Source organism: Myiozetetes cayanensis, unplaced genomic scaffold (genome assembly GCF_022539395.1).
Source record: "Myiozetetes cayanensis isolate MyiCay16 unplaced genomic scaffold, myiCay2020 scf5-8, whole genome shotgun sequence".
In the NCBI taxonomy this organism is placed as follows: domain Eukaryota; kingdom Metazoa; phylum Chordata; class Aves; order Passeriformes; family Tyrannidae; genus Myiozetetes; species Myiozetetes cayanensis.
In genome coordinates, this window is record NW_026087742.1 from 49850820 (window position 1) to 49870884 (window position 20065).

General features: G+C 38.8%; 2 protein-coding genes across 7 annotated transcripts in view; both read right to left on the minus strand.

Moving 5' to 3' along the window:
• CCDC169 (coiled-coil domain containing 169) overlaps positions 1–1845 on the minus strand; it is a 35173-nt gene extending 33328 nt beyond the window's left edge. For both annotated transcript variants that reach the window (XM_050332088.1, XM_050332087.1), the window contains exon 1: positions 557–1845. The gene's annotated coding sequence lies outside the window, so the exon portion shown is untranslated. The remainder of the gene's footprint in view (positions 1–556) is intronic.
• Positions 1846–1987: 142 nt separating this feature from the next.
• SPART (spartin) lies at positions 1988–19296 on the minus strand. Of its 5 annotated transcripts, XM_050332082.1 has the most exons (10): positions 17931–17953; positions 13206–14035; positions 12121–12318; positions 11012–11116; positions 9120–9249; positions 7497–7691; positions 6493–6651; positions 6328–6418; positions 5270–5328; positions 3449–3593 (listed from the first exon to the last, which is right to left on the minus strand). In XM_050332082.1, exons 2-9 carry the CDS (start codon positions 14031–14033, stop codon positions 5280–5282), a joined length of 1755 nt encoding a protein of 584 aa, XP_050188039.1. In that variant the 5' UTR covers positions 14034–14035; positions 17931–17953; the 3' UTR covers positions 3449–3593; positions 5270–5279. The 5 variants fall into 5 exon arrangements, with proteins under 5 accessions (XP_050188037.1, XP_050188040.1, XP_050188036.1 ...); XM_050332080.1 differs by lacking the exons at positions 5270–5328; positions 17931–17953 and adding an exon at positions 19187–19296 and having other exon boundaries at positions 1988–3593; XM_050332083.1 differs by lacking the exons at positions 5270–5328; positions 17931–17953 and adding an exon at positions 19052–19196 and having other exon boundaries at positions 1988–3593.
• Between the last annotated feature and the right edge of the window lie 769 nt (positions 19297–20065).

A 20065-nucleotide genomic window follows, 5' to 3' on the forward strand; every position in this document is an offset into this window, starting at 1 on the left:
AGTAGTTAGTACGCAGGGAGGCAGGGCTACCATTCACAGCAGGGTGTACAGCCTGGAAAAACAGGCTGCTGAAAAGAACCTAATGAAATTCAGAAAAAAACAAATGCGAAGCCTGATATCTGGGACAGGAAAAACCCATGGATCAGTACAGGCTGGAGGCAGTCACTAGAATGCAGCTTCATAGGAAAAGACACAGGGGTCTCTGGTGCACAAGCTGCCATGAGCCAGCAACAGACCTTGCACAAAGAATGCCAAGCCTGGGCTGCCTTAGCAAGGGTTTGGCCAAGAGCCTGGGGAGGTGGTTCTTCCACTCTGTTCAGCACTTGTGGGACCACATGCTGGAGTGCTTAGCTTTGGACTCCCAAGGCTGCCTTAGGTCAGGGACTGGCACATATGGCCTATGTTCAGTCTGGAGAATCATAAGGAGATCTTAGTGTTGTCATGTTAGAGGAAAGTATAAAGAAGACTGAGAAGTCAAACTTTCCTCCCGTGTGCATTCATGTGCACCAAAATGCACATGAAAATCTTTGGCTTAGTATAAGGGAGAAATATTTACCTTTATCAGAGGCAAGCTGGGCAAAGGTTGCCCAGAGGGGCCATAAAGTCTTCATTGTTGAAGATAATCAAAACGTGAGCAGAACTGGCAGAATACTGTGCTCCAGCTGGACCTGTTTTGAAAGAAGGGTGGATTACAGACCCCTGGAGTCCCTTCCAACACCATTCTGTGTTAAGCTGGTCACCATGTTTTAGTGGAAGGTACTTTTACCAATTCTTTTTAAAGGATTACGGATTCAGTCAGGGAACATTACGAAATAAGCTGTTGTAAGTTGGTTTTAAACCAGCATTAATAAACAAATCAACCCACTCTTGGAGTCTAGAGTAATCTATTCAAATACACGTGTTTAGACTTGAGGTAAAAACAGTGGTTTATACCTACCGAATGATGAAAATGCCACAGACAGCAGTAGCTTAGAATGACTTAGAGGTCACTAAAAGTATTCCCAAGACAAAATTTGAGACCAATATTATAGCAGAAGAGACTTTGAATAAATTTGGAAATAGAAATTAGAAATACGGTAGTAGTTCATGAGTAGAGAGTCTTAGTAAGACTTCTTCTACGACTGCCAAACATCAAAAGATGTTCAGTGTCCAAAGAAACAGAAATCGAGCTGTGAATAGAAGGCAAACCTAAGATATGAGGTTTAGGGAGCTTAGCGTATAAAAGGGAGAGCTGAGGTTAAGGCCATAAGTGTGAGAAGCATGTTGTATATGGTAGAGGAAGTGGGGAGAAGCCCATGGATTTGCTACCCTGGACCAAACTAGTGACAGTTGAAGCAAGGTAAGTTCAGTAGCATCATATTCAGCTGTGAGAATTAACTAAACTTTGGAACAATGTAAAAGGGAAGATCATGGATGTATCACATTACAAACTGTAAAACGGGGTAGTCATCATTAAAAAAAGTCTCAAAGTAGATGAAAGACTGCATACACATGAAAAGAACAACAGCAGGTTGAACAGGTCAATAATGCTTGCCTGATACCAATGGCATTTAAATATTTTTTTACTCTTGGTCTCTTGAAGACCTTGATCTTAACTGTTGTTTTAAAAAAACCTGTTTTTTGGTGGTTGATAGGTGAAACTATAGAGCATGAGCTACACCCAAAACTGAAGTGGGAGAAGGAAGACACAAATAATACATCCCCATTGTAAATGCAGTTCATAGCAACAAAAATGCTTTTGCTAGTGTTAAGTTTTAGTAGCCTTTAACCGGTTACACATGCTGGCAAGTGGCAGACTATAGTAACAGAAATTCTTGCAGTGTACTTTAGATGCACCTTTTTAGTTTGAAATATTTTAATTGATGAGCTTGTTTGTATTGTAGCCATACCCCAATACTGTTATTTTACTACTTCAGAAGTCCTAGGTTTTCCACTCATTGATCCGTACAGAAGCTTCCTATCATAAAAAGGTCATGCACAGATTAACCAATTTTAATTTCATCTTTATTTCCATTAATCAAAGTTAGACTTCAAGTGGTTAGATCCTTTGTTTCACATTTCTCACCCTACAGCAGCTACCACAAAATGTGCACCTACTACCATTTTAATAGACATTAGTTGTTACTGTGGGGTTTTTTATCTGATACAAATATCACTTGCTAACAACCATTTAGATATTTCTCCATTCACATGAAATGGAAATAAGTTGTAAATTGATGGCATTCTGTTTGTTGCAGGTACAGCCAATATCAGAATGTGCAGCAGCTTTAAAACTCAATAGTGAACTGTTAAATAAGTAGCAGTGCCAAAGCATCTCAAGGATTTGACATACTGAGTTGTTTTACACTGTGCTACAAACAGGATTGCAAATCTACACAGTAGTGTCTATTCTACACACCTTTCTCCATTAAAAGGGCTTGCCTTTATACCCTTTTTAAAGATTTCATACCGTTGTGCAACTATGAATTTAATGGAATAAAGATGATGACTGTTAGAACTATTTGTTCAAATACATACTGTCTTCCATTAGGAGGCCATAATATATAATATAAATCTTTCTAGATTGCCTGCAAAGTACAGAATGCACAAAAGTTCCCAGTGCCTTCTACAGAATATTTTCACAGAAAAATAATTTATGCAAAAACATACATCTCCTCTCTACATAAAAATCTGAATTTCAAATAATCTTTGTATATTCCATATGGACTCAAGTAGAAAATGCATTTTTCTAGAGCTGTAAATACTCTCTTTTAAAAGAAATGGTTGGTATCTTTGGTTTACTTATATGCTGGATGAAAAAAAAAGTTTATAAGGGAATAACTGCCTGAGGTTCATCTTTCATTTCTCCTACCATGAACTTCAGATAAGATTAGCTGTTTAGTAGCTGAAAAGATAAATTCTCTATAAAACAATGAAACACAATGCTTATTTTAGTAGTGCATATTAAATAAGACAAGGCTAGGTTAGTAAAACTAACTCAAGGATCGTTATAAACCCAAAACTAATAATTCTACTTGTTCCAGAATTAGTAATCCTACTTTTTCAGTATCACCACCTTCTTTATAAATATAAAGTGTTACAAAAATATTCACAGTAATATTACTATTTAATCTATTATTCCATATATTATTTTGAAAAAGTGCTTACAGAGGCAAGAATATGAACTGCAAGCTGATAATCCTCCAGCTGCCTAAAGCCCTGATCCAGTTGTTTTAAATCGAGTTGACAACTTTCATTTTTCCTTCTACGAATGCTCTCCCTATTTTTACATTTTCATGTCAAATTAGGTAACAGTTGCTTGAAAAGTACAGTGTGATTTATGTTCAGTTGCAGATGAGCAATGTAGTTACTTATAAATAGGAAGTTTCATCTCTAATGTAAGGCTTTGAGAAATATTTAATTGCTTTCATTTTTTATCCTTCTTCTCATTATCCAATACTTTGTATTCATCCAGCACAGCATGGCCAGTTTCCTTTGCAGTTCTCTTTACAACAGCTTTGATACCGATATTTTCAATGTTAAATGCTGTCACACCAACATTGATTGCAGAATTCATAGCATTGTCTGTAGCATGGCCAGCATCCTCTCCATACCTAAAGAAAGAGAGCAGTTTTGCAGATTTGTATACTTAGTTTTTTAATCTTCACTGGAATTCTTTTGAAAGTGGAAATTTAGGCATTACCAAGATCAACCAATAAGCACAGAGCCTGAATGTCTTAAGAATAAAATTAGAAATTACAAAGCCATTTGAGTAAGGGCTGCTCCTCTATCAGATGGATTACCCTTTAAAAATACCAGTATGCTTCTGCCGTTCTTCCTCAAAAAACCTTCTAGTTTTTCTCCCTCTTTTCTCTCTAGTTTTGAAGAGTAGATGACTTATCTATAGAACCATAAGAAGAGGAAGGGGAGAGAAGTACAATAACCTCTAAGTTTGTACGTAATATTTGTATACCCTCTATACAGAAAGCCAACTGTATCCTGGGCTGCATCAAAAGCAGTGTGGCCAACAGGTTGAGGGAGGTGACTCTGCCCCTCTGCTCTGCTCTGGTGAGACTCCACCTGGAGTACTGCGTCATACAAAACCCCAAAAGGCTCAACAAAGCTATCTTGAGGCTATGATGAAAATTACAAAGAGAGAAAGACCTTTGGTCTCTCCCATGGAGTGTGAGTCCAGTTTCTTTATGCTTTCGGGGGAAGTCATTGGTCTCATATTAATTAACTACTTAATATACTCAACTGTACAGAGAGAGCATACTGAAGGAGGACAAGAATACAGTGAGAGCAGTAACTCCAACTGTTCCAGGCAGCCAGACATTTCCCCAGAGAGCACTGCAGTCAGATAAACCAGGCCAAAAGGAAGGATTCCTGGCAGCATCAGAATGCCAGCAGTCAGCAGAGTCACTTTTTCCCTATGTTTTTTTATGACCAGAGATTCTTTGAGGAACTCAAAATAAGGCCAGAGAGAAGCACAGAATATCAAAGAATCCAAAAATCTATAATGTTGTCAGTTCAGCAGCCAGAGCATATGGCTGGAAACAAGAATGAAACCAAATAAAAAGAGTTAGTGGTTTTTTTGTTTTGTTTTACTTTTAATTCTCTGATAGAGCAACAGCCTTGAATCACCGACATTGGATCTGCAGATCATAGAATTAATCTCACAGCAAAGTGCAGTATTTGTCAATTTAATTAGTTATTTTCACCTCAGCAGCATCATAATCCAGTATATAATATCAGCAAAATAGGTAACCTCATTTACAGTAAGACTGTAGTTTATACAATACAGTAAAACTAGTAACTTCTTAATATCCCATAACTAAGTTTTTAGTTTGCCTGTCTCAATTGCATAATTAACCTTTTTTTAGAGAAAAAAAAAGGTGTGTGCAGAGGTGTATACTGCATTTTTTTAAACTGTTTGTAAAAAAGACAATAGCATGAGACTTGAAATATTATTTCTGAAGCTATGTTTTCCCCCAATTCCAATCAACATGCAAATGATGAATATCCCTCTATAATTCCAAAGGTATTGTAGCTAGGTTTTAGCCAAGTTTTTTTCTATTTGGAGACACTGTGATGGTGCTCCTTTAGTCTTGTTTCCATTAAGGAGAATTTAGCTCATTCACTGGTATTTTGAATGGCAGAAATCTTTGTCAATGACAAAAAACAGCTTCCAAAAGAGATTATGTAGAATTTTAATACAATTATAAAGATAGGTTTTAAAGATTAAATATAATATTCCATTGTATTGCAATTAGCTGAAACATTTATTTACTTATTGTTTTTCACTCAGTGTCTGTTGTCTGCTCATCTCCATATTTTCTGTTTTTATATCTAAAACAAAAACATTCATTTGAATTTATGTGAAATGAGTACCAGTACAATACCTCCTGACATTCGTACCTACTGAAAACAAACATTAGCAATAAAGCACCACTGACTAGAACTTCACTATCTGGCCTCCTATTTGAAATGCATCACAACACAACCCTGAACACCAATCTGTTTAATACTGTATGCTAATGTTTATCTTGTTACCTTCTGCTAGGAGCTTGTATGCACCTTCAGCCAACCCTTTTTAATATCTCTTTTGCTATGATTATCGCCTGTTCCATTTAACCTACATGCTATGGCTTACTCTTCACTTTCTATTAAACCTACTGCACTTTTTTTGAGGGGTGCATTTCCTATCTTTCACAATTATTTCAATTCCCTTATTCTCCATAGCATCTTCCAGTACATGCACTCAGCTTTCATCCTTCCATCATCTTAGAAACAATCTTAATCCCAAATGCCACTTTCCTCTTCCCCCACTATCTTTTTCTAAGAACATCTGTATTTTGCAAGTCGAGGCTGTTCTATTATTGCTATTTATGCCTTAGATTTCCTTACATAGTTTTCTTTTTTTGTACCTCCTCACTATAGCCAGACCTGCTGATAGATGAACTTCTTCCATTTTTCTTAACTTTAGCTAAGTTTGCAAAAATTCAGGATTAGAGCCAAGAGGTTTAAACCAGTAACTTTTTTCATAATGACATTATACTGTAGAGCGAAGATAAAAATCTGAACATTACTTGTGACATAGCCTGAAGCTGTAATACTTCTACAAGAGACCTAAAAAAATATTTCACACAGTCATTCACTCATTTCATATTTTTGCTTACAGGAGATGCTCATTACTGTGCACTTAGCACCTTATCATGTATGACATAATTATAGCAAAGCAGGTATTTCAGTTAGTGTCCCTGCACTTTCATAAGTTCTTTTTTTGCCATTATTCAAACAGAATGACAATGTACTACAGAAGATAAAACCAATAAAAATATAACTTACTTGTATTTGACAGTTTTTACAGTCTCAGTTGAAACACTTTTAGCAATGCACTTCGCTGCACTTTCTAAACCTTGCCACACTGTTGATAACCCTGTAAAAACAATCAGCTTGAGTTCACAACTTCAGAATAATGCAATTTTAAAAAGTATAAGGAATTTTGATTACCTTGAACTCCACTTGCTGCTACAACCAGAGCACCATCAAAAGTGGATTTGCCATCTTTATCTTTCTTAAGGGATTCTGGAACTAATTTGCTGCCATGCTTCTTCACATGTGGAGCCAGCTCCCTTCCGACACAGCTCGCTATAGAACACACTCCCTCAACTGCCATAAAACAATGGCATGCAGATTATTCAGTAAGAACAAAGAACATCATCCACACTTAAGTACCCAACTGATACAAAGCAACCTTATTTTTCAGATTCTGCAGTTTCAGATACTAAGAAACAAGTAAGGTTGGTCTTGTGTCTAAAAAGTGCTTTAAAAGAAATACACATCTCACACTTCAAATTTCAAGAAATTGATTCTATTGCTTTGTTATCCTGAACTTGTAGATAGGGAACAAACTGCTGCTTTCCTGATTTGCTTTCTGTAAGAGTCCTTTTTACATCATTCCAGCTCTTCAAAGTAGTTCTATAACAATTTGCTTTAAAACTTGGATGAGTCACTAGACAGTAAATATGAACATTATATGCAATTAAATAGCAAAATGAAGTTACTGAGAGTTGTTAGGGTTGCCAAGCACCTCTGAACACCAGGCCATTCCTATCTGGAAATTTATATGTAGTCATATAGATTTGTTTCAGGTGTGTGAGTTTAAAAATATACACAGTGACAGTAGAGCTTTTAAAATACATGGTTATCAACTTAAGGAAAAAGAGAGACAATATTCAAATTAACTGTCTAAAACTTTCAAAAGTATGTCAAACTTAAGACTATACAGACTATTGTTTTAGGAAAGAAAAAGATGTCTCAAGGCCAAGCAATAAATACGAGTCCTGAAGCATGTCTGCTGCAGGAGATAACTAGGCACAAACTACTGATCTCTGGATTTCATCAGGTCAGTTCCTCCTCCTGGCCTCCTTAACTGGCTAGAGAAACCAGCTCTCATTTTACAAAGTATTTATTATTTAAGATAAAAATATATATTATGAGATGGAAATTTTTACCTAAGAACTGGCTGACTTTCACTGCTCCTCCAGTAGCCTGTTTTGCTACATGAAGTCCCTTTGCTACAGTTGGATTGACTTCTACAGGTTTTTCTTCTGGTTGAATGTGTTCTCGCAGTTTAGAAGCTCCTTTGTGAATAGCTTTACCAGTATATTCTGCTCCTTTCATTAGGCCCCAGCTTACCCAAGATGCACCTAAAAGGCAAAAATTGCTTTTCTTAGAATGTACAGTTTTACAGATTATGATTCCTACAGCTATCCCTTCTCTACCTCTGCAAGACTGACTTTAGAAACAGTCCTGATTACACAGTCTGCATTTATACTCTTCCCTGAATGGGCCAGCATGAATTCCTACAGTAATTTCTGCTCCTACACCACTGCTTTTTAAATTAATTTTATTTAAGTTTAATACAGCCAGCCTTCATCCAAATGTCAGCTTAATACAGATAATCAGGTTTTTAATATATATCCAAGCCCCAGCTAGGTGAGAAGTGATAGAACGGCATGGCACATCTCAATGCTATTAACACTCATGAAAATATGCAACCAAACCCTCTAGCCCTCCTTGCAGATTCTACTTATTACAGTCAGCTGGTGGTCATTAGTATATTCCAAAGGTTCTCAGAGGAAAAAATCCCACGTTTATCTGCAGAAATCACAACAGATGCCTGCTGTAATATAACTGCTCATACAGGGGTAAAGTTGTTCTGTCACAATGGTCTGAGTCACAGGAGGTGATGTCCTAACAGTATCACGTGAGGAGCCAGATTGATTTGCAACAAACAACACTGTTGGCAATGGATCTATATTCTACACTGTTTTTATAAAGCTCATCAAAGCATCCTTTAGATGACTACAATTGGAACTAGTGAACAACTACTTCTGACCACTCAGCTTCTACCAACACACACACATAAGCCAGCAGTGTGCCCAGGTGGCCAAGAAGGCCAATGGCATCCTGGCCTGCATCAGGAACGGTGTGGCCAGCAGGACCAGGGAAGTGATTCTTCCCCTGTACTCAGCACTGGTGAGGCCACACCTGGAATATTGTGTTCAGTTCTGGACCCCTCAGTTCAGGAAGGATATTGAGGTGCTGGAGCAGGTCCAGAGAAGAGCAACAAGGCTGGTGAAGGGACCCGAACACAAGTCCTGTGAGGAGAGGCTGAGGGAGCTGGAGTTGTTTAGTCTGGAGAAGAGAAAGCTCAGGGGAGACTTCATCATTCTCTACAACTACCTAAAAGGAGGTTGTAGCCAGATGGGGGTTGGTCTCTTTTCCCAGGCAGCTATCAGTAAGACAAGAGGGCATGGTCTCAAGATATGCCAGGGGAAGCTTTAGGTTAGATGTTAGGAAGAAATTCTTTACAGAAAGGGTAATCAGGCATTGGAAATGGGCTGCCCAGGGAAGTGGTGGATTCTCTGTCCCTGGAAGTGTTCAAGAAGAGACTGGATGTGACACTTGAGTGCCATAGTCTAGTAACTGTGGTGGTAGTGGATCAAGGGTTGGACTTGATGATCTCAGAAGTCCTTTCCAACCCATCTGATTCTATGATTTAGTTGAAAATACTGTTTAAATGTCACTCACAGAGGTTTATATTCAACACAATGCTCTTATTACAACAGTACCTGACAAGATGCCATGGGCAACCTTCTCACTCCATTCTGGTAACTCTTTCTGATCTTTTGCTCCTTCGGGTTGTGGTTGGATATGTACAGTCTGAGGCAAGTTAACTGCATCACTAGAGGCTTCTGAAGGCTGACAAGGGAAAGCAAACATCTGAGAATCTACTACACAGCGTATCATCAAGATTTCTGGTTCAGATCATACAACATCCATTATCAAATAATACTAACGTTGTGCATGCCTTGGGTAAGTGTACAGAAACTCAAGGGAAATTTAAGACGCAATTACTTTTGCACCGAAATGCTATGCATCCAGAAAAGTTTATCAGATAGGTCAGCATTTTTCCTACACTTTCTTCATCCAGCTACATTGAAAAGATTTGCTTGCCAACACAGACATATGGTCAAAGAGCTAAGTAGGGAAAACTAACAGTACAAGTTTACTAGCACAACAGGTAAGAGACTTGTCCATCTATCATTTTTATCTTCTCAGAGAGAAGTCCACTCTGTTGTTATTCAGCATAGGAACTGCAGTCTTTGGTGAGAGAATCCAGCTGCACTAAAGGAATGCAGCTGTCCTGGTTGGTTTTTTTCCTCATCCTTTCCTCCCAAATGAAAAAATAAAGGACATCATTCATGCTATGTGCTGTTGATGCTTTTGCAGACTGGCACAGCCAAGGCACACACCACACTGTGCATGATACTGCTCCCTATTTAAAGTTGGGTGGACAGGTTCTGTGTGATTTCATGTCAAACACTACAGTTTCTGAAGTAGGTGTTAATCATTCAAACACAGCAACCACCACCACAGGCTGCTTAGTGTTTCTAAAAAGTTTAACATCACTTTACACAGATGGCATACAATGTGTATTTAAACTTTAATTACAGAAAGCAAAAAAAAAAAACTAATAGATCTAGGTTTTTGTTAAGATTCTATTTTTAGAACTTTTCTAATGTAAAAGTAAATGAAAACCCAAAACATTTCAAAGATTGAAAACACTGCTAGTTAATGATAAATAGAAAGAAAAAAACTTTTTGTTTAGCTTAGAAGAGTCTAAATGAAAAAACATTATAGATTAAACCGATAGGCAGAACAGAATACACAATGTAGAATATTTGCTATTACATGGAATTCCTAAATTCTCCTGAAACATTTACTGGACATAATAGCAGGGTATTGCCCATTGCTGACTGCTGCAGTAAAACGAAAGCAAACCAACATTAACAGAAGAGTGTAGATTAAAACTTGGAAGGTTGCTACCCAGAAGGTTAACACTGTATCACTGATATATCACAATTACTGCTTGACAGCAGTGTGAAATCTTATGTTCAAGAAATGTTTTCAGCATGTGACCAAATTACCTCAATAAACAGCTATAGGTAAAAACCAACCAAACAAAAAACCCAACAATTAAAAGACCCAGATGTTATTTATTTACACCACAGTTTGGGTCACTATATAGAAAAACTGTCAACACGACTTCTAAGGACTACACTAAGGAACAGAAATGGATTCTCTAATAAGACAGGTGACTCAGTACTATAATTATATTAAATATAGTTGTCAACTAGATCCTCATGAGTACCATGTAAAACAGACACATTAAATGGCTATCAGACTAGGCTTTGAAATATTTGTGCTATATCACAGTTTTCAAAACTCCTCAAATATGCTGACTTGAAAAATGTGGTAGCTTGCAGTAACTGAAATTGCTCTTAACAAAAAAACAACCAACCAAAGCAACAAATACAAAAAGCCAAAACAGCCCAACAAAAAAACAGCCACAAGACACAGCAAACATTGCTGCTGTCAATCAAATCAGCAGTTCTAACACGTATTCCAGTGACTCTTTTTTGTTTACTATACATTTTGGAATCACTGTCCTGGCATTTACCTGGACTTTGTGGCCAGACATCTGTTTAAATTTATCTTCAAAATGCGCTCTCTCAGTTGCTGGGAGCTCTGAAGATAACCCTAATCTCTCATGGGATCCTGGCACCTGTGACATTGTATCAGGGAACATTAACAAAAATGAAGTTTTAGGACAATAAGGAGCTAATGAGATATCCAATTTGAACCCCTACTATGCAGGAAAAATTACAGCATTTTATCTATTGAGTCCTGCATTGAAATAGCACATACTTTCCCCTTCTAAGTAAAAATTAGTGGCCACCTGTGCTAGTGAAATTTCCCACTGAACTCAACAGGATTTATACCATAACAGAACTTCACCCTCATGGCATGCTCCAAACTGGTCCTTCATCATCACTGTATTCAACTCTTGGTGATTCAACAAAATTCTCTCTTTCATGAAAACACATAATCTTGCTATGAGCTCTGAAGTAGTTATGGATTACCACTCTTCCTGAAATGGTGCCCCAGTGCTCTTACAATAACATTTTGCACCTTGTTTCCAGACACTGTATGTTACTGCACCTTTGTTGGACTATGGGGCTTTTTCCTACCTGTCAATATTTTCTCTACCTCTCAATATCTTACTGCAATAAGGCACCAGATTTATCTGAGATCCTATCTGAGACAGATTTTTGAGGTACACACTATTTTCACAGATCTTCTCTGAGGTATCTTAACATCTTTGAACTGTAAACACATTTGGGCACCATATTCCAAGGATATCATCATCCAAACTTGTGTGCCTGTGTGTGCACACACAAAGGGAAAAATATGATTTCTCTGAACCTCAAATTTTATTTTGAGTTCTATGTTCTCTTTTGGAAAAACAGAGAAAATATAAAAAATTATCTCCAATTACGCTCTGTGCTTACAAATTAGTATTTTAAAAATTCTGTATTCCTATCTCACAGGGTCTAGAGTTTCATTACAAAGCTGCTTAATCTTGGCTACTTTATCTATTTCTCATTGGTCAGCTTACCAAGCAAGACACAAAAATTTGCAGTTTTACACAACTAAATGTAAATGTGAGAATATATTGATGACTTATACCTCTCCTTATTGGTAGAAACAGGCAGCCCAGAAATTTACCTGGATTCGAAGGTCAGACATCTGTTTTAAGAGATCCTCAAACAGCTCTCTGTCAGCTGCTGGAAGTTCTGAAGACAGCACTACTCCTACATAGGACCCTGGTATCTGGGACATTGTGTCAGGGAACATGTAGACTCCAGTACTGCAGCACAGAACAGGAGACTGGTTACACATCAGAGGATACAACCAGTCACAAACCTAGAAAAGACAAGTACATGAACAAATTAAAGGATGCTTTTAAAAAGAAAGACAGACAGAACATAGTGATAAGCACCACAAACTTGATTTTCCATAAAGTTTCTAGTGAAAGGTTCCCTGCCAATGGCAGGGGTGTTGGAATTAGATGATCTTTAACGTCCCTTTCAACCCAAATTATTTTATGATTCTATGATGAAAAATAAAAAGCCTTATGCCATCTTGGGAAAAAAAAAAGGAACAACAATCCCAAAAAACTAAAACCCACATGACTCTGGAAATACAACTCTTCATTCGTTCTGACAGTCTAATATAGAGAAAATATTAATTTTTACAGGACCGTAATTCAGGCTGGTACCCTCTTAACTGAGGTCTAGTCTTGAGGCCCAGGTATAAAAGTCAGTGAAAAGAACTGCCAAACAAGTCAGGATTCACAGTGCCTGTACCATCCTGTAGAACTCAGGGCAGGTTTGTATGATAGGATAAATAAAATGTATGATTGTCACTGGCCTATTGCTGAAGTCTGCTAACACAGGTGGAGCTGAACCAGCAGACCCAAAACCAGGAAGGAGTTTTTCTGTAAGAGACTTCCAACAGCCAATCTTAGCAACAACCAAGAAGAACCAAAGTCAGAATCCACAACGTTCATAACAGAACATGCCCACATGAAGCAAGCAAGGACTGAAAAAATACAGATAATGCATCTTTTTTATTTGTAGTTCAGAGTCTGGACCAACAAGGGCACCATTTCTGCAACATCTATAACATCCTTCATATTATCACAAAGATATTTAGGCTTTGAAGAGCAAGAACTTAAGAAGATTTCCTGTTAAGAGTTTTATGACAGTTCCTGAAATTTTAATTAAAGGAGAAAATTATTTTCCTGTTACCTGAAGAAATGCAGGTGGACGATTCTGAGCCGCTTCACTATCTGTATCCAAGAACTTCACAATGCGTAGATATCCAGGATACGAAGGAGCACTAACCTGCCCATCAGGAGTCACAAAAAATATTTGTACTCCCTGGGGAATCAAGATCAGCTCATCTGCATCCACTCCCAGGTTTTCCAGGGGAGGTGGTTGAGTGCACTTGTAATAGTCCTCACCAACAGAAGAAAATTCCCCAGAGTCTGTGCCATAAGACACAGTAAAATGGCCATTGGTAGCTTGAGGAGTATAGGCAGGAGGTGCTTCATTTGGCAGATAGAGAGGTTTTCCTGAGGATGGACTCATAGCTGGAATTTGCCCATGGCTCACAGCTGCAACACTTCCATCTGGTGCAGATGGCTGACTTGGTGCAAACAGATAATTAGGAGCAGGAGGTCTTTCTGGCTTTTCTTTGGATGGAATGGATGGGTATAACCTGGGCACCCCAGCAGGGGCATCCATCGTAGCAGGACTTGCTTGTACTGGTGGGGTGTTTTGCTCTAGGCTGCCGAGTCGAGCACGAACGTTTTGCAGGGTCTCCCTCATCTTCTGCTGCATTTGCCTGGCAGACTCCCACTGGGACCCTACACAGGCAGGACCCTCTGATGGAATGCTAACTCCTCGGAGCAAGTGGTCAAGCCCCTTCTTATAGTAACTTCTTGCCTCTTCCTTCTGACCCAGTTCATCTGTATTCAATCCTTTATTGATAAAAATAAAGGCTTTCCTGTACTCTTCATTAATAGCTTTAATATTTGCATCTTCTTGTGTAACTGGATCCTGTGGTTGTTCCATTACTGCACAATAAAATAAAAATCAATAAAAATATTCATCAATAAAGCCACACAATGTTTACTTTAGAATAAAATGTCTTCTTAATGATGAACATACTGCATGGTATTAGCAGAAATCTATCTATTTGCTTGGGACAGTGTCTGATATGTAATGGTTATCTCCTAATAACGTTCAGATTGACATGATTCTAAGACAGCAAGGAATCTAAACCCATCAAATCTAGTTACATCAAAGACATTTATTTCTTAAAAGTTAAACATCAGAAGAACATGAACATGCCTGATACTAAATTTTTCATCTTAAAGATCAGTAGCAAACAGAGGAGTAAACAAATAACTTTAAAAATCTAACTTTTCCAAAAACATCTCTAAGGCATTAAAAATTCAGTTAACATTTTGTCTATTTAAATAAAGGCTGAACTTACAAACAGTACATTTCTATTTGAATAATTTAAGAGAAGGAACTCAACAGATTTAAACAAATCTTGATCAACTAACATCAACACACAGAACTGGGAAATACTTTGAACAGTTAAAGCTGTGCTTTACAGAATGAAAACAGGGAATTACTTATTTCCTTTACAGTGCTTATAGAGTGAGAAGAGGCAATTCAATTTACACTCCTTGCTCCCCAGGTGAAAAAAAACTGAAAGTATCAAAATGTACAGAAAGAAGGTTGCAGATTCTAGGTCTGTTTTGGAATGTATTCCTCAAACTGCCTCATGTATTTCAACAACTGAAGGGCAGGAAAGAATATGGTAGGTTTATTTGAATTCTAAAATGTGTAAAATCATTGTTTTAATGGTATGCAGATTGTCAGTCTTGGCCAAATGCAGAAAATACAAATCATTCTTGGACTAAGATAGTGCTTACAACACACAATGTAAAAAATGCCAGTGATCTGGTTTTTTACTGGCAGCCATGAGAGGCATTGTCAATTCAGAAAAATCAGGTAATTATACTAGAAAAGACTGTACCATGAACAAAAAAAAATGTGATACTATATAAAAACTTAAGAGCATATATTTTCAAGCAAAACCGTGATTCTCTCTATAAGATGGATGAAAGAAAGGAGACATCTGTCAATCACGATATCAAGCTACAGAAAACATAGGGTTAAGTAAAATCCAAGTGCAAAAATAAAAACACTTCCACTGCACATATAGAAGCACTAACCCCCCTGTGTGCAGCACTGGTGAGAACTCAGACAACGCTGAGCCACACTCAAGGAAGCTGCGCTGGAACAGGAAGAAGTAGGCAGAAAGTTACTGATTTTTTCCTGATGAATCGATCACTTTTTCCTAGAGAGATGTAGGTTTGGCTTATCAAGCCAGTACAGCAAAGGCTAAGAGATTGGATTAGTCTCCACAAATATAATGGATGAAAAGAAGGAAGTAAATCAGTAAAGAAAAAAAGAATTACTGAAATCCAAACTTTTAATAAAATCACAAAATAGTACATGCATTTAAATTTATTTAATGTCTCTTCTTGCTTTAGTCTAATTATCAACAAAGTAAAAAAAAAAAATATATATATAATCTGGAAAATATCCTTCTACTCTAGCAAAACCAGAGAAACTTAGGAAGTGAAGGTCATGAAAAGATTTTTAAAAAGGCAAAGATGAAATGCTGTGCTCTACTCCCACACCCTTTGTAATCAAAATGCAGACAGCACTTCTGTGACTGATGCATCTGCAGTCACACCACAGAAATGCCACGTAATCTGGAATGCATCTGTTCTTATGATGTGACAGAATCCAATTTCACACAAAAGACAAGATGTGTGGTTTCAGTCCAATGGCAGACAGACATAGCTAGGAATATGAGAGGGATGGCCTGAGAAGGCAACCCACGTGGAGCAGATCAGCAATGACTCAAGCCACCATGCTCACTGCTCATTCCCCATCACGTAGCAGAAAAATGAATCTTGGGCTGTAGGAGATTTTTCCGATTGATTGCAGTCACTGCCAACAGGATCAGCATCTTTGATTTACACATAAGTAAGTATGTGTATGGCGTAAGTGTGTATTTCGTAACCTCCAAGGACATCAAGTTCAGACGTTATAAGCATGCTTCTGACCAGCACAACAGCAAACAATTATAATGAAAGTAATTGGAAAGAACTCTCACAAGTTTGTGAATATAGCTGGGTCCTTACACAAAAGATTATACCTAATCATGCAATATATTTTATGATCTATACATGAACCATTTAGACAATGCTTAACTGAATTATATGCTAGCAAAAAAACCCTGGCAACAACATCATCTTATGTCAATGCTTGTACTTACTACTGAAAAATCCACCTTTTTTTTCAAGAAGGCTATAAAAGTGAAAAGTAATTTAACATCAAAGACCTCTGATTTGAGAATTGTAACAGAAAATGTTTAGAAAACTGAGAAAGGCAAATTTAATCTAACATCACAGTTACTTCTATATAAGCAAAATTTAGCCATTTGAGACTTTTAGTGCCTGTATACCCAATGCTGCATAAAGTCCTTTCTTAAGACTTCACATAAACAATCATTTGTGTGAACACAACTGCAATTCCATTGTCTACTTTACCCCATGTTTATTGATTCGTTTATTCTGGGTGAGGCTAAAGTGAAGATAATTTACTGATTTCAAATAATTCTTCTGCTAGTGATTGTTAGTATATAACAAGAAGAGACATCAAATAAAATCCTGAAGTCACAGCTACATTTCAACTTAGTTAATTAATTTACTATTCACTGTACACTTGTCATACTGTCAACCAGCACTGTTCTTGCTAAAGCTCAGTCGTTATTAACACCAGAAAAGGTCTGTAAGAGAACACTGATGTCAGCACGATCAGTGTCTACACAGCACTAGTGCACAGCAGAGTTACAAAAGCTGGCTCAGCAACCCGAAAAAGTGGGATTGTTGCAACTCATCTCTGATTGTCTGAAACATCCCAAATTTGCAGTATATGTGCAGTGTAGTTACTACCAAATTATGCATTTGGGTGGCAAAGCACTTGGAAATGGAGGAAGGAACTCATAGCAGATTTTAAGTTAAACACAACATGAATAAAAAAGCCCAAAGAGTTGAATTTCATTCTCAGTAACTTATTAAAACTAATAATGGCTGGTATAAAATAAGCATACCTAATTGCTCCCTCATAAGAGAACAATAAATACTCTCTGAATCAGGACATCAAAGTAGCAATCTGATCATATGCAAGGAATATCCTCAGTCATTACTATTTTCAGTGTATGACCATCCTTCCTCTGAAGCAGCAAAACCCACTTCATTAAGAAGTGGCACAAGGCAGACGTGAAACCTAAGACTTACTAAGAGGATTAAACATCCTGACTAACAGAGGTAAGACAGTCTTTACAACTCACTACTTTTGAAATGGGGGAGGTATACGGGAGGAAAACACAAAACAAACAAAAAAACCCCATACCAGCCTTAATCCAAGAGTTTCTCCTATTTGTCAACTGTTTTCTATTAGCCACTCATTAAGGAGAACTACTGTGCAGACAGAATTGTTTAAGCCTTATTTCTGTAGGGAAGGAGCAATTAAGAAAGTACTAGTAACTTTCAAGAATTTAAAGAACGAACTGAATTAGAACAAATGTTATGTGGAGTTTAGAACAATACGAACCAGGTACTAGCTAATAAATTTACCTTTTTACGCTTTTAATTTGTTTAAATTAATTTAAGAAGCCCTAAAATTTTTCATTAAGTGCTGGCCTACAGCTAGTTTTTAAGCACCTAACGCTAGATCATATCACAGACTAGACAACAGAGAAAGTCGGTGATCTGACATACGATAGTTATTCTTACTCTCAAAATTAACAAATACTTCAGGAAACTCCCATCCTCTGACATTTCAACCTACACCTTCTCAGGCTGGTATCCCAGCACCTACCTACATTCACCCAGCCAGCATGTCTAACTTTCCTCTTCTCAGTACTACTGTCTGTCTCAAGCTGTTTATGTCCACTGGACTGACTATGTGACCAACACGTCTGTCCTTGAACAGGCAGCAATCACGAGCATTGAGGCCATGCTGCTGAGAACACAGCTGCGCTGGGCAGGGCACGTCTCCAGGATGCAGGACTACCGCCTCCCTAAGATCGTACTCTATGGGGAACTTGCCACTGGCTGCCGCAACAGAGGAGCCCCGAAGAGGAGGTTCAAGGACTGCCTGAAACAATCCCTCATCCTTGGCCATATTGATCATCACCATTGGTCTACCCTGGCCTCCAATCGGGAGGCCTGGAGACACACCATCTATAACGCTGCTGCTGCTTTTGAGAACACACGCAGGATCACTCTCGAGGAGAAAAGACAACGCAGAAAGAATCGCGTCTTGTCTGTATCACCTGGGGAGTCTTTCTGCTGTGCCTTCTGCAACCGGACTTGCCTATCTCGCATTGGCCTTTTTAGCCATCAGCGCGCTTGTAGCAAGCGTGGGTAGAGCCCTTTCAAATCTTCGTTCGCGAAGCCTAGCCATGATGATGATGATGATGATGATGATGTCCAAATAAATGAACTTCCTTCCCGACTCCTTGGCCTGTATCTCCATCACATGCTTTCAACGCAGAGCTTTTAGGCTATTTGGCACTTCTCTAAAAGGGAAAGTGAAAAACCAGTCGGGCAGATAATGCCCAGCACCGACATTGCTCAGAGCACCAAAGTACAAAAACACTGCCTACCATTCCGTGGCCAAAGATTCCAAGATCATCATGGAAAATTTAGTATTACATAAGACTGCTATTTAATACTTTTTCATTAGCTGTGTGCCTGCCAGTTTCTGATCACTGCCAGCATTTCTACGCATTCAGACAAATCAAAACTATCTAGCACGAATCCTTTAAAAGAAAAAACACAAAATACAAGGAGCAGTCATACAAAGTGTTCTGACAAATAACCTCTCGCTTCCATAAGGAGACACTCAATACATTATTTATCATCGTGGTTACTTCAGCCTGCGCTGATCACTCGTCTCCCCACCTCCCTCCCTCCTCCCTCCCACCACCTGCCTACCGGCCGCCCCGCGGGGCTCCCCGCGGCCGCCCGGCCCTGGCCCGTTCCGTGCCCGCCCCAGCTGAACCAACGCCTGCGCCCGCGGGTCCCGCAGGGAGCCCCGCCGGTCCGGGAGGACCCCGCGGCCGCGCTCACCGAGCCGGGCCCCGCCGCCGAGCCGAGCCGAGCCAAGCCGAGCCGAACGATCCCCGCCTGCGCCGCCGCCTCCTGGGTCAGGCGGCAGCGGGCGGGGCCGCGGCTGTGCCGTCACCCCGGCCCGGCGGAGCGGGGCGGGGCGGGGAGGAGGGCGTGGGGCCTGGCGCTGAGGGGCGAACCCCTTCGTGTCCGATCGGGAGCGCCTTCCCGAGTGCGGCAGTGGCATTTTCTACAATTCATAAATAATAGTGAACTATGCAATTTATCCTATTTCTTCTTGCTTTGGTTTTTTTTTTTTTTTGTTGGTTTTGGTTTCGTTTGGTTTGGGTTTTTTTTGGGGGGAGGGGGTGGGAGGCTACACAGAAGATTAAAAATGAAAAATTGAAAGTGCAGAATTTTAGAGAGCAGTGCATCTCATACCGTATCCATAATTAAACAGGGTTTTTCTTAATGCTCTTGATGTTTGGAAGGAATAGATATCTGCATGTCGGTTTCACTTCCCCATAAATTAATTTCTCCAGGAACGTGGAAAATAACTTCTCTTTTGTCTTCTGGGTTTTGTGGCTCACACCACCATCAAGCAGTAATGTGTCAAACTGAGAACTAATGTATAGCCCCAGAGACAGCCAGTGTTTTTCAGTGGCCAAGTGGCTTTGCCTTTGTGATAAACTGAGTTAGTAATTTGACTGCATGTAGTCTTTTAATCTTTGCTGTAACTCTCATTAGGTGTGTGTGTGAATGTGTGTACAAAAGCACATTTATCCAAATGTAATACCCATATGTAATTGATACCAGTATCCAAAAGTGGAAAAACAAGCTCTAAAAACTGTCATTCTGAAAATTAAAAGTCTCCCTTTTCATGTCACATTTTCAAATTTC

Coding starts and splice junctions, on each gene's coding strand:
- SPART (XM_050332080.1), bottom strand. CDS start 14,033: ATGGAACAACCACAGGATCCAGTTACACAAGAAGATGCAAATATTAAA. Junction 6,652..7,496: donor GAAAGTCAGCCAGTTCTTAG/GTAAAAATTTCC, acceptor GTTTTATGGCAG/TTGAGGGAGTGTGTTCTATA. Junction 6,419..6,492: donor AGCAGCAAGTGGAGTTCAAG/GTAATCAAAATT, acceptor TTGTTTTTACAG/GGTTATCAACAGTGTGGCAA.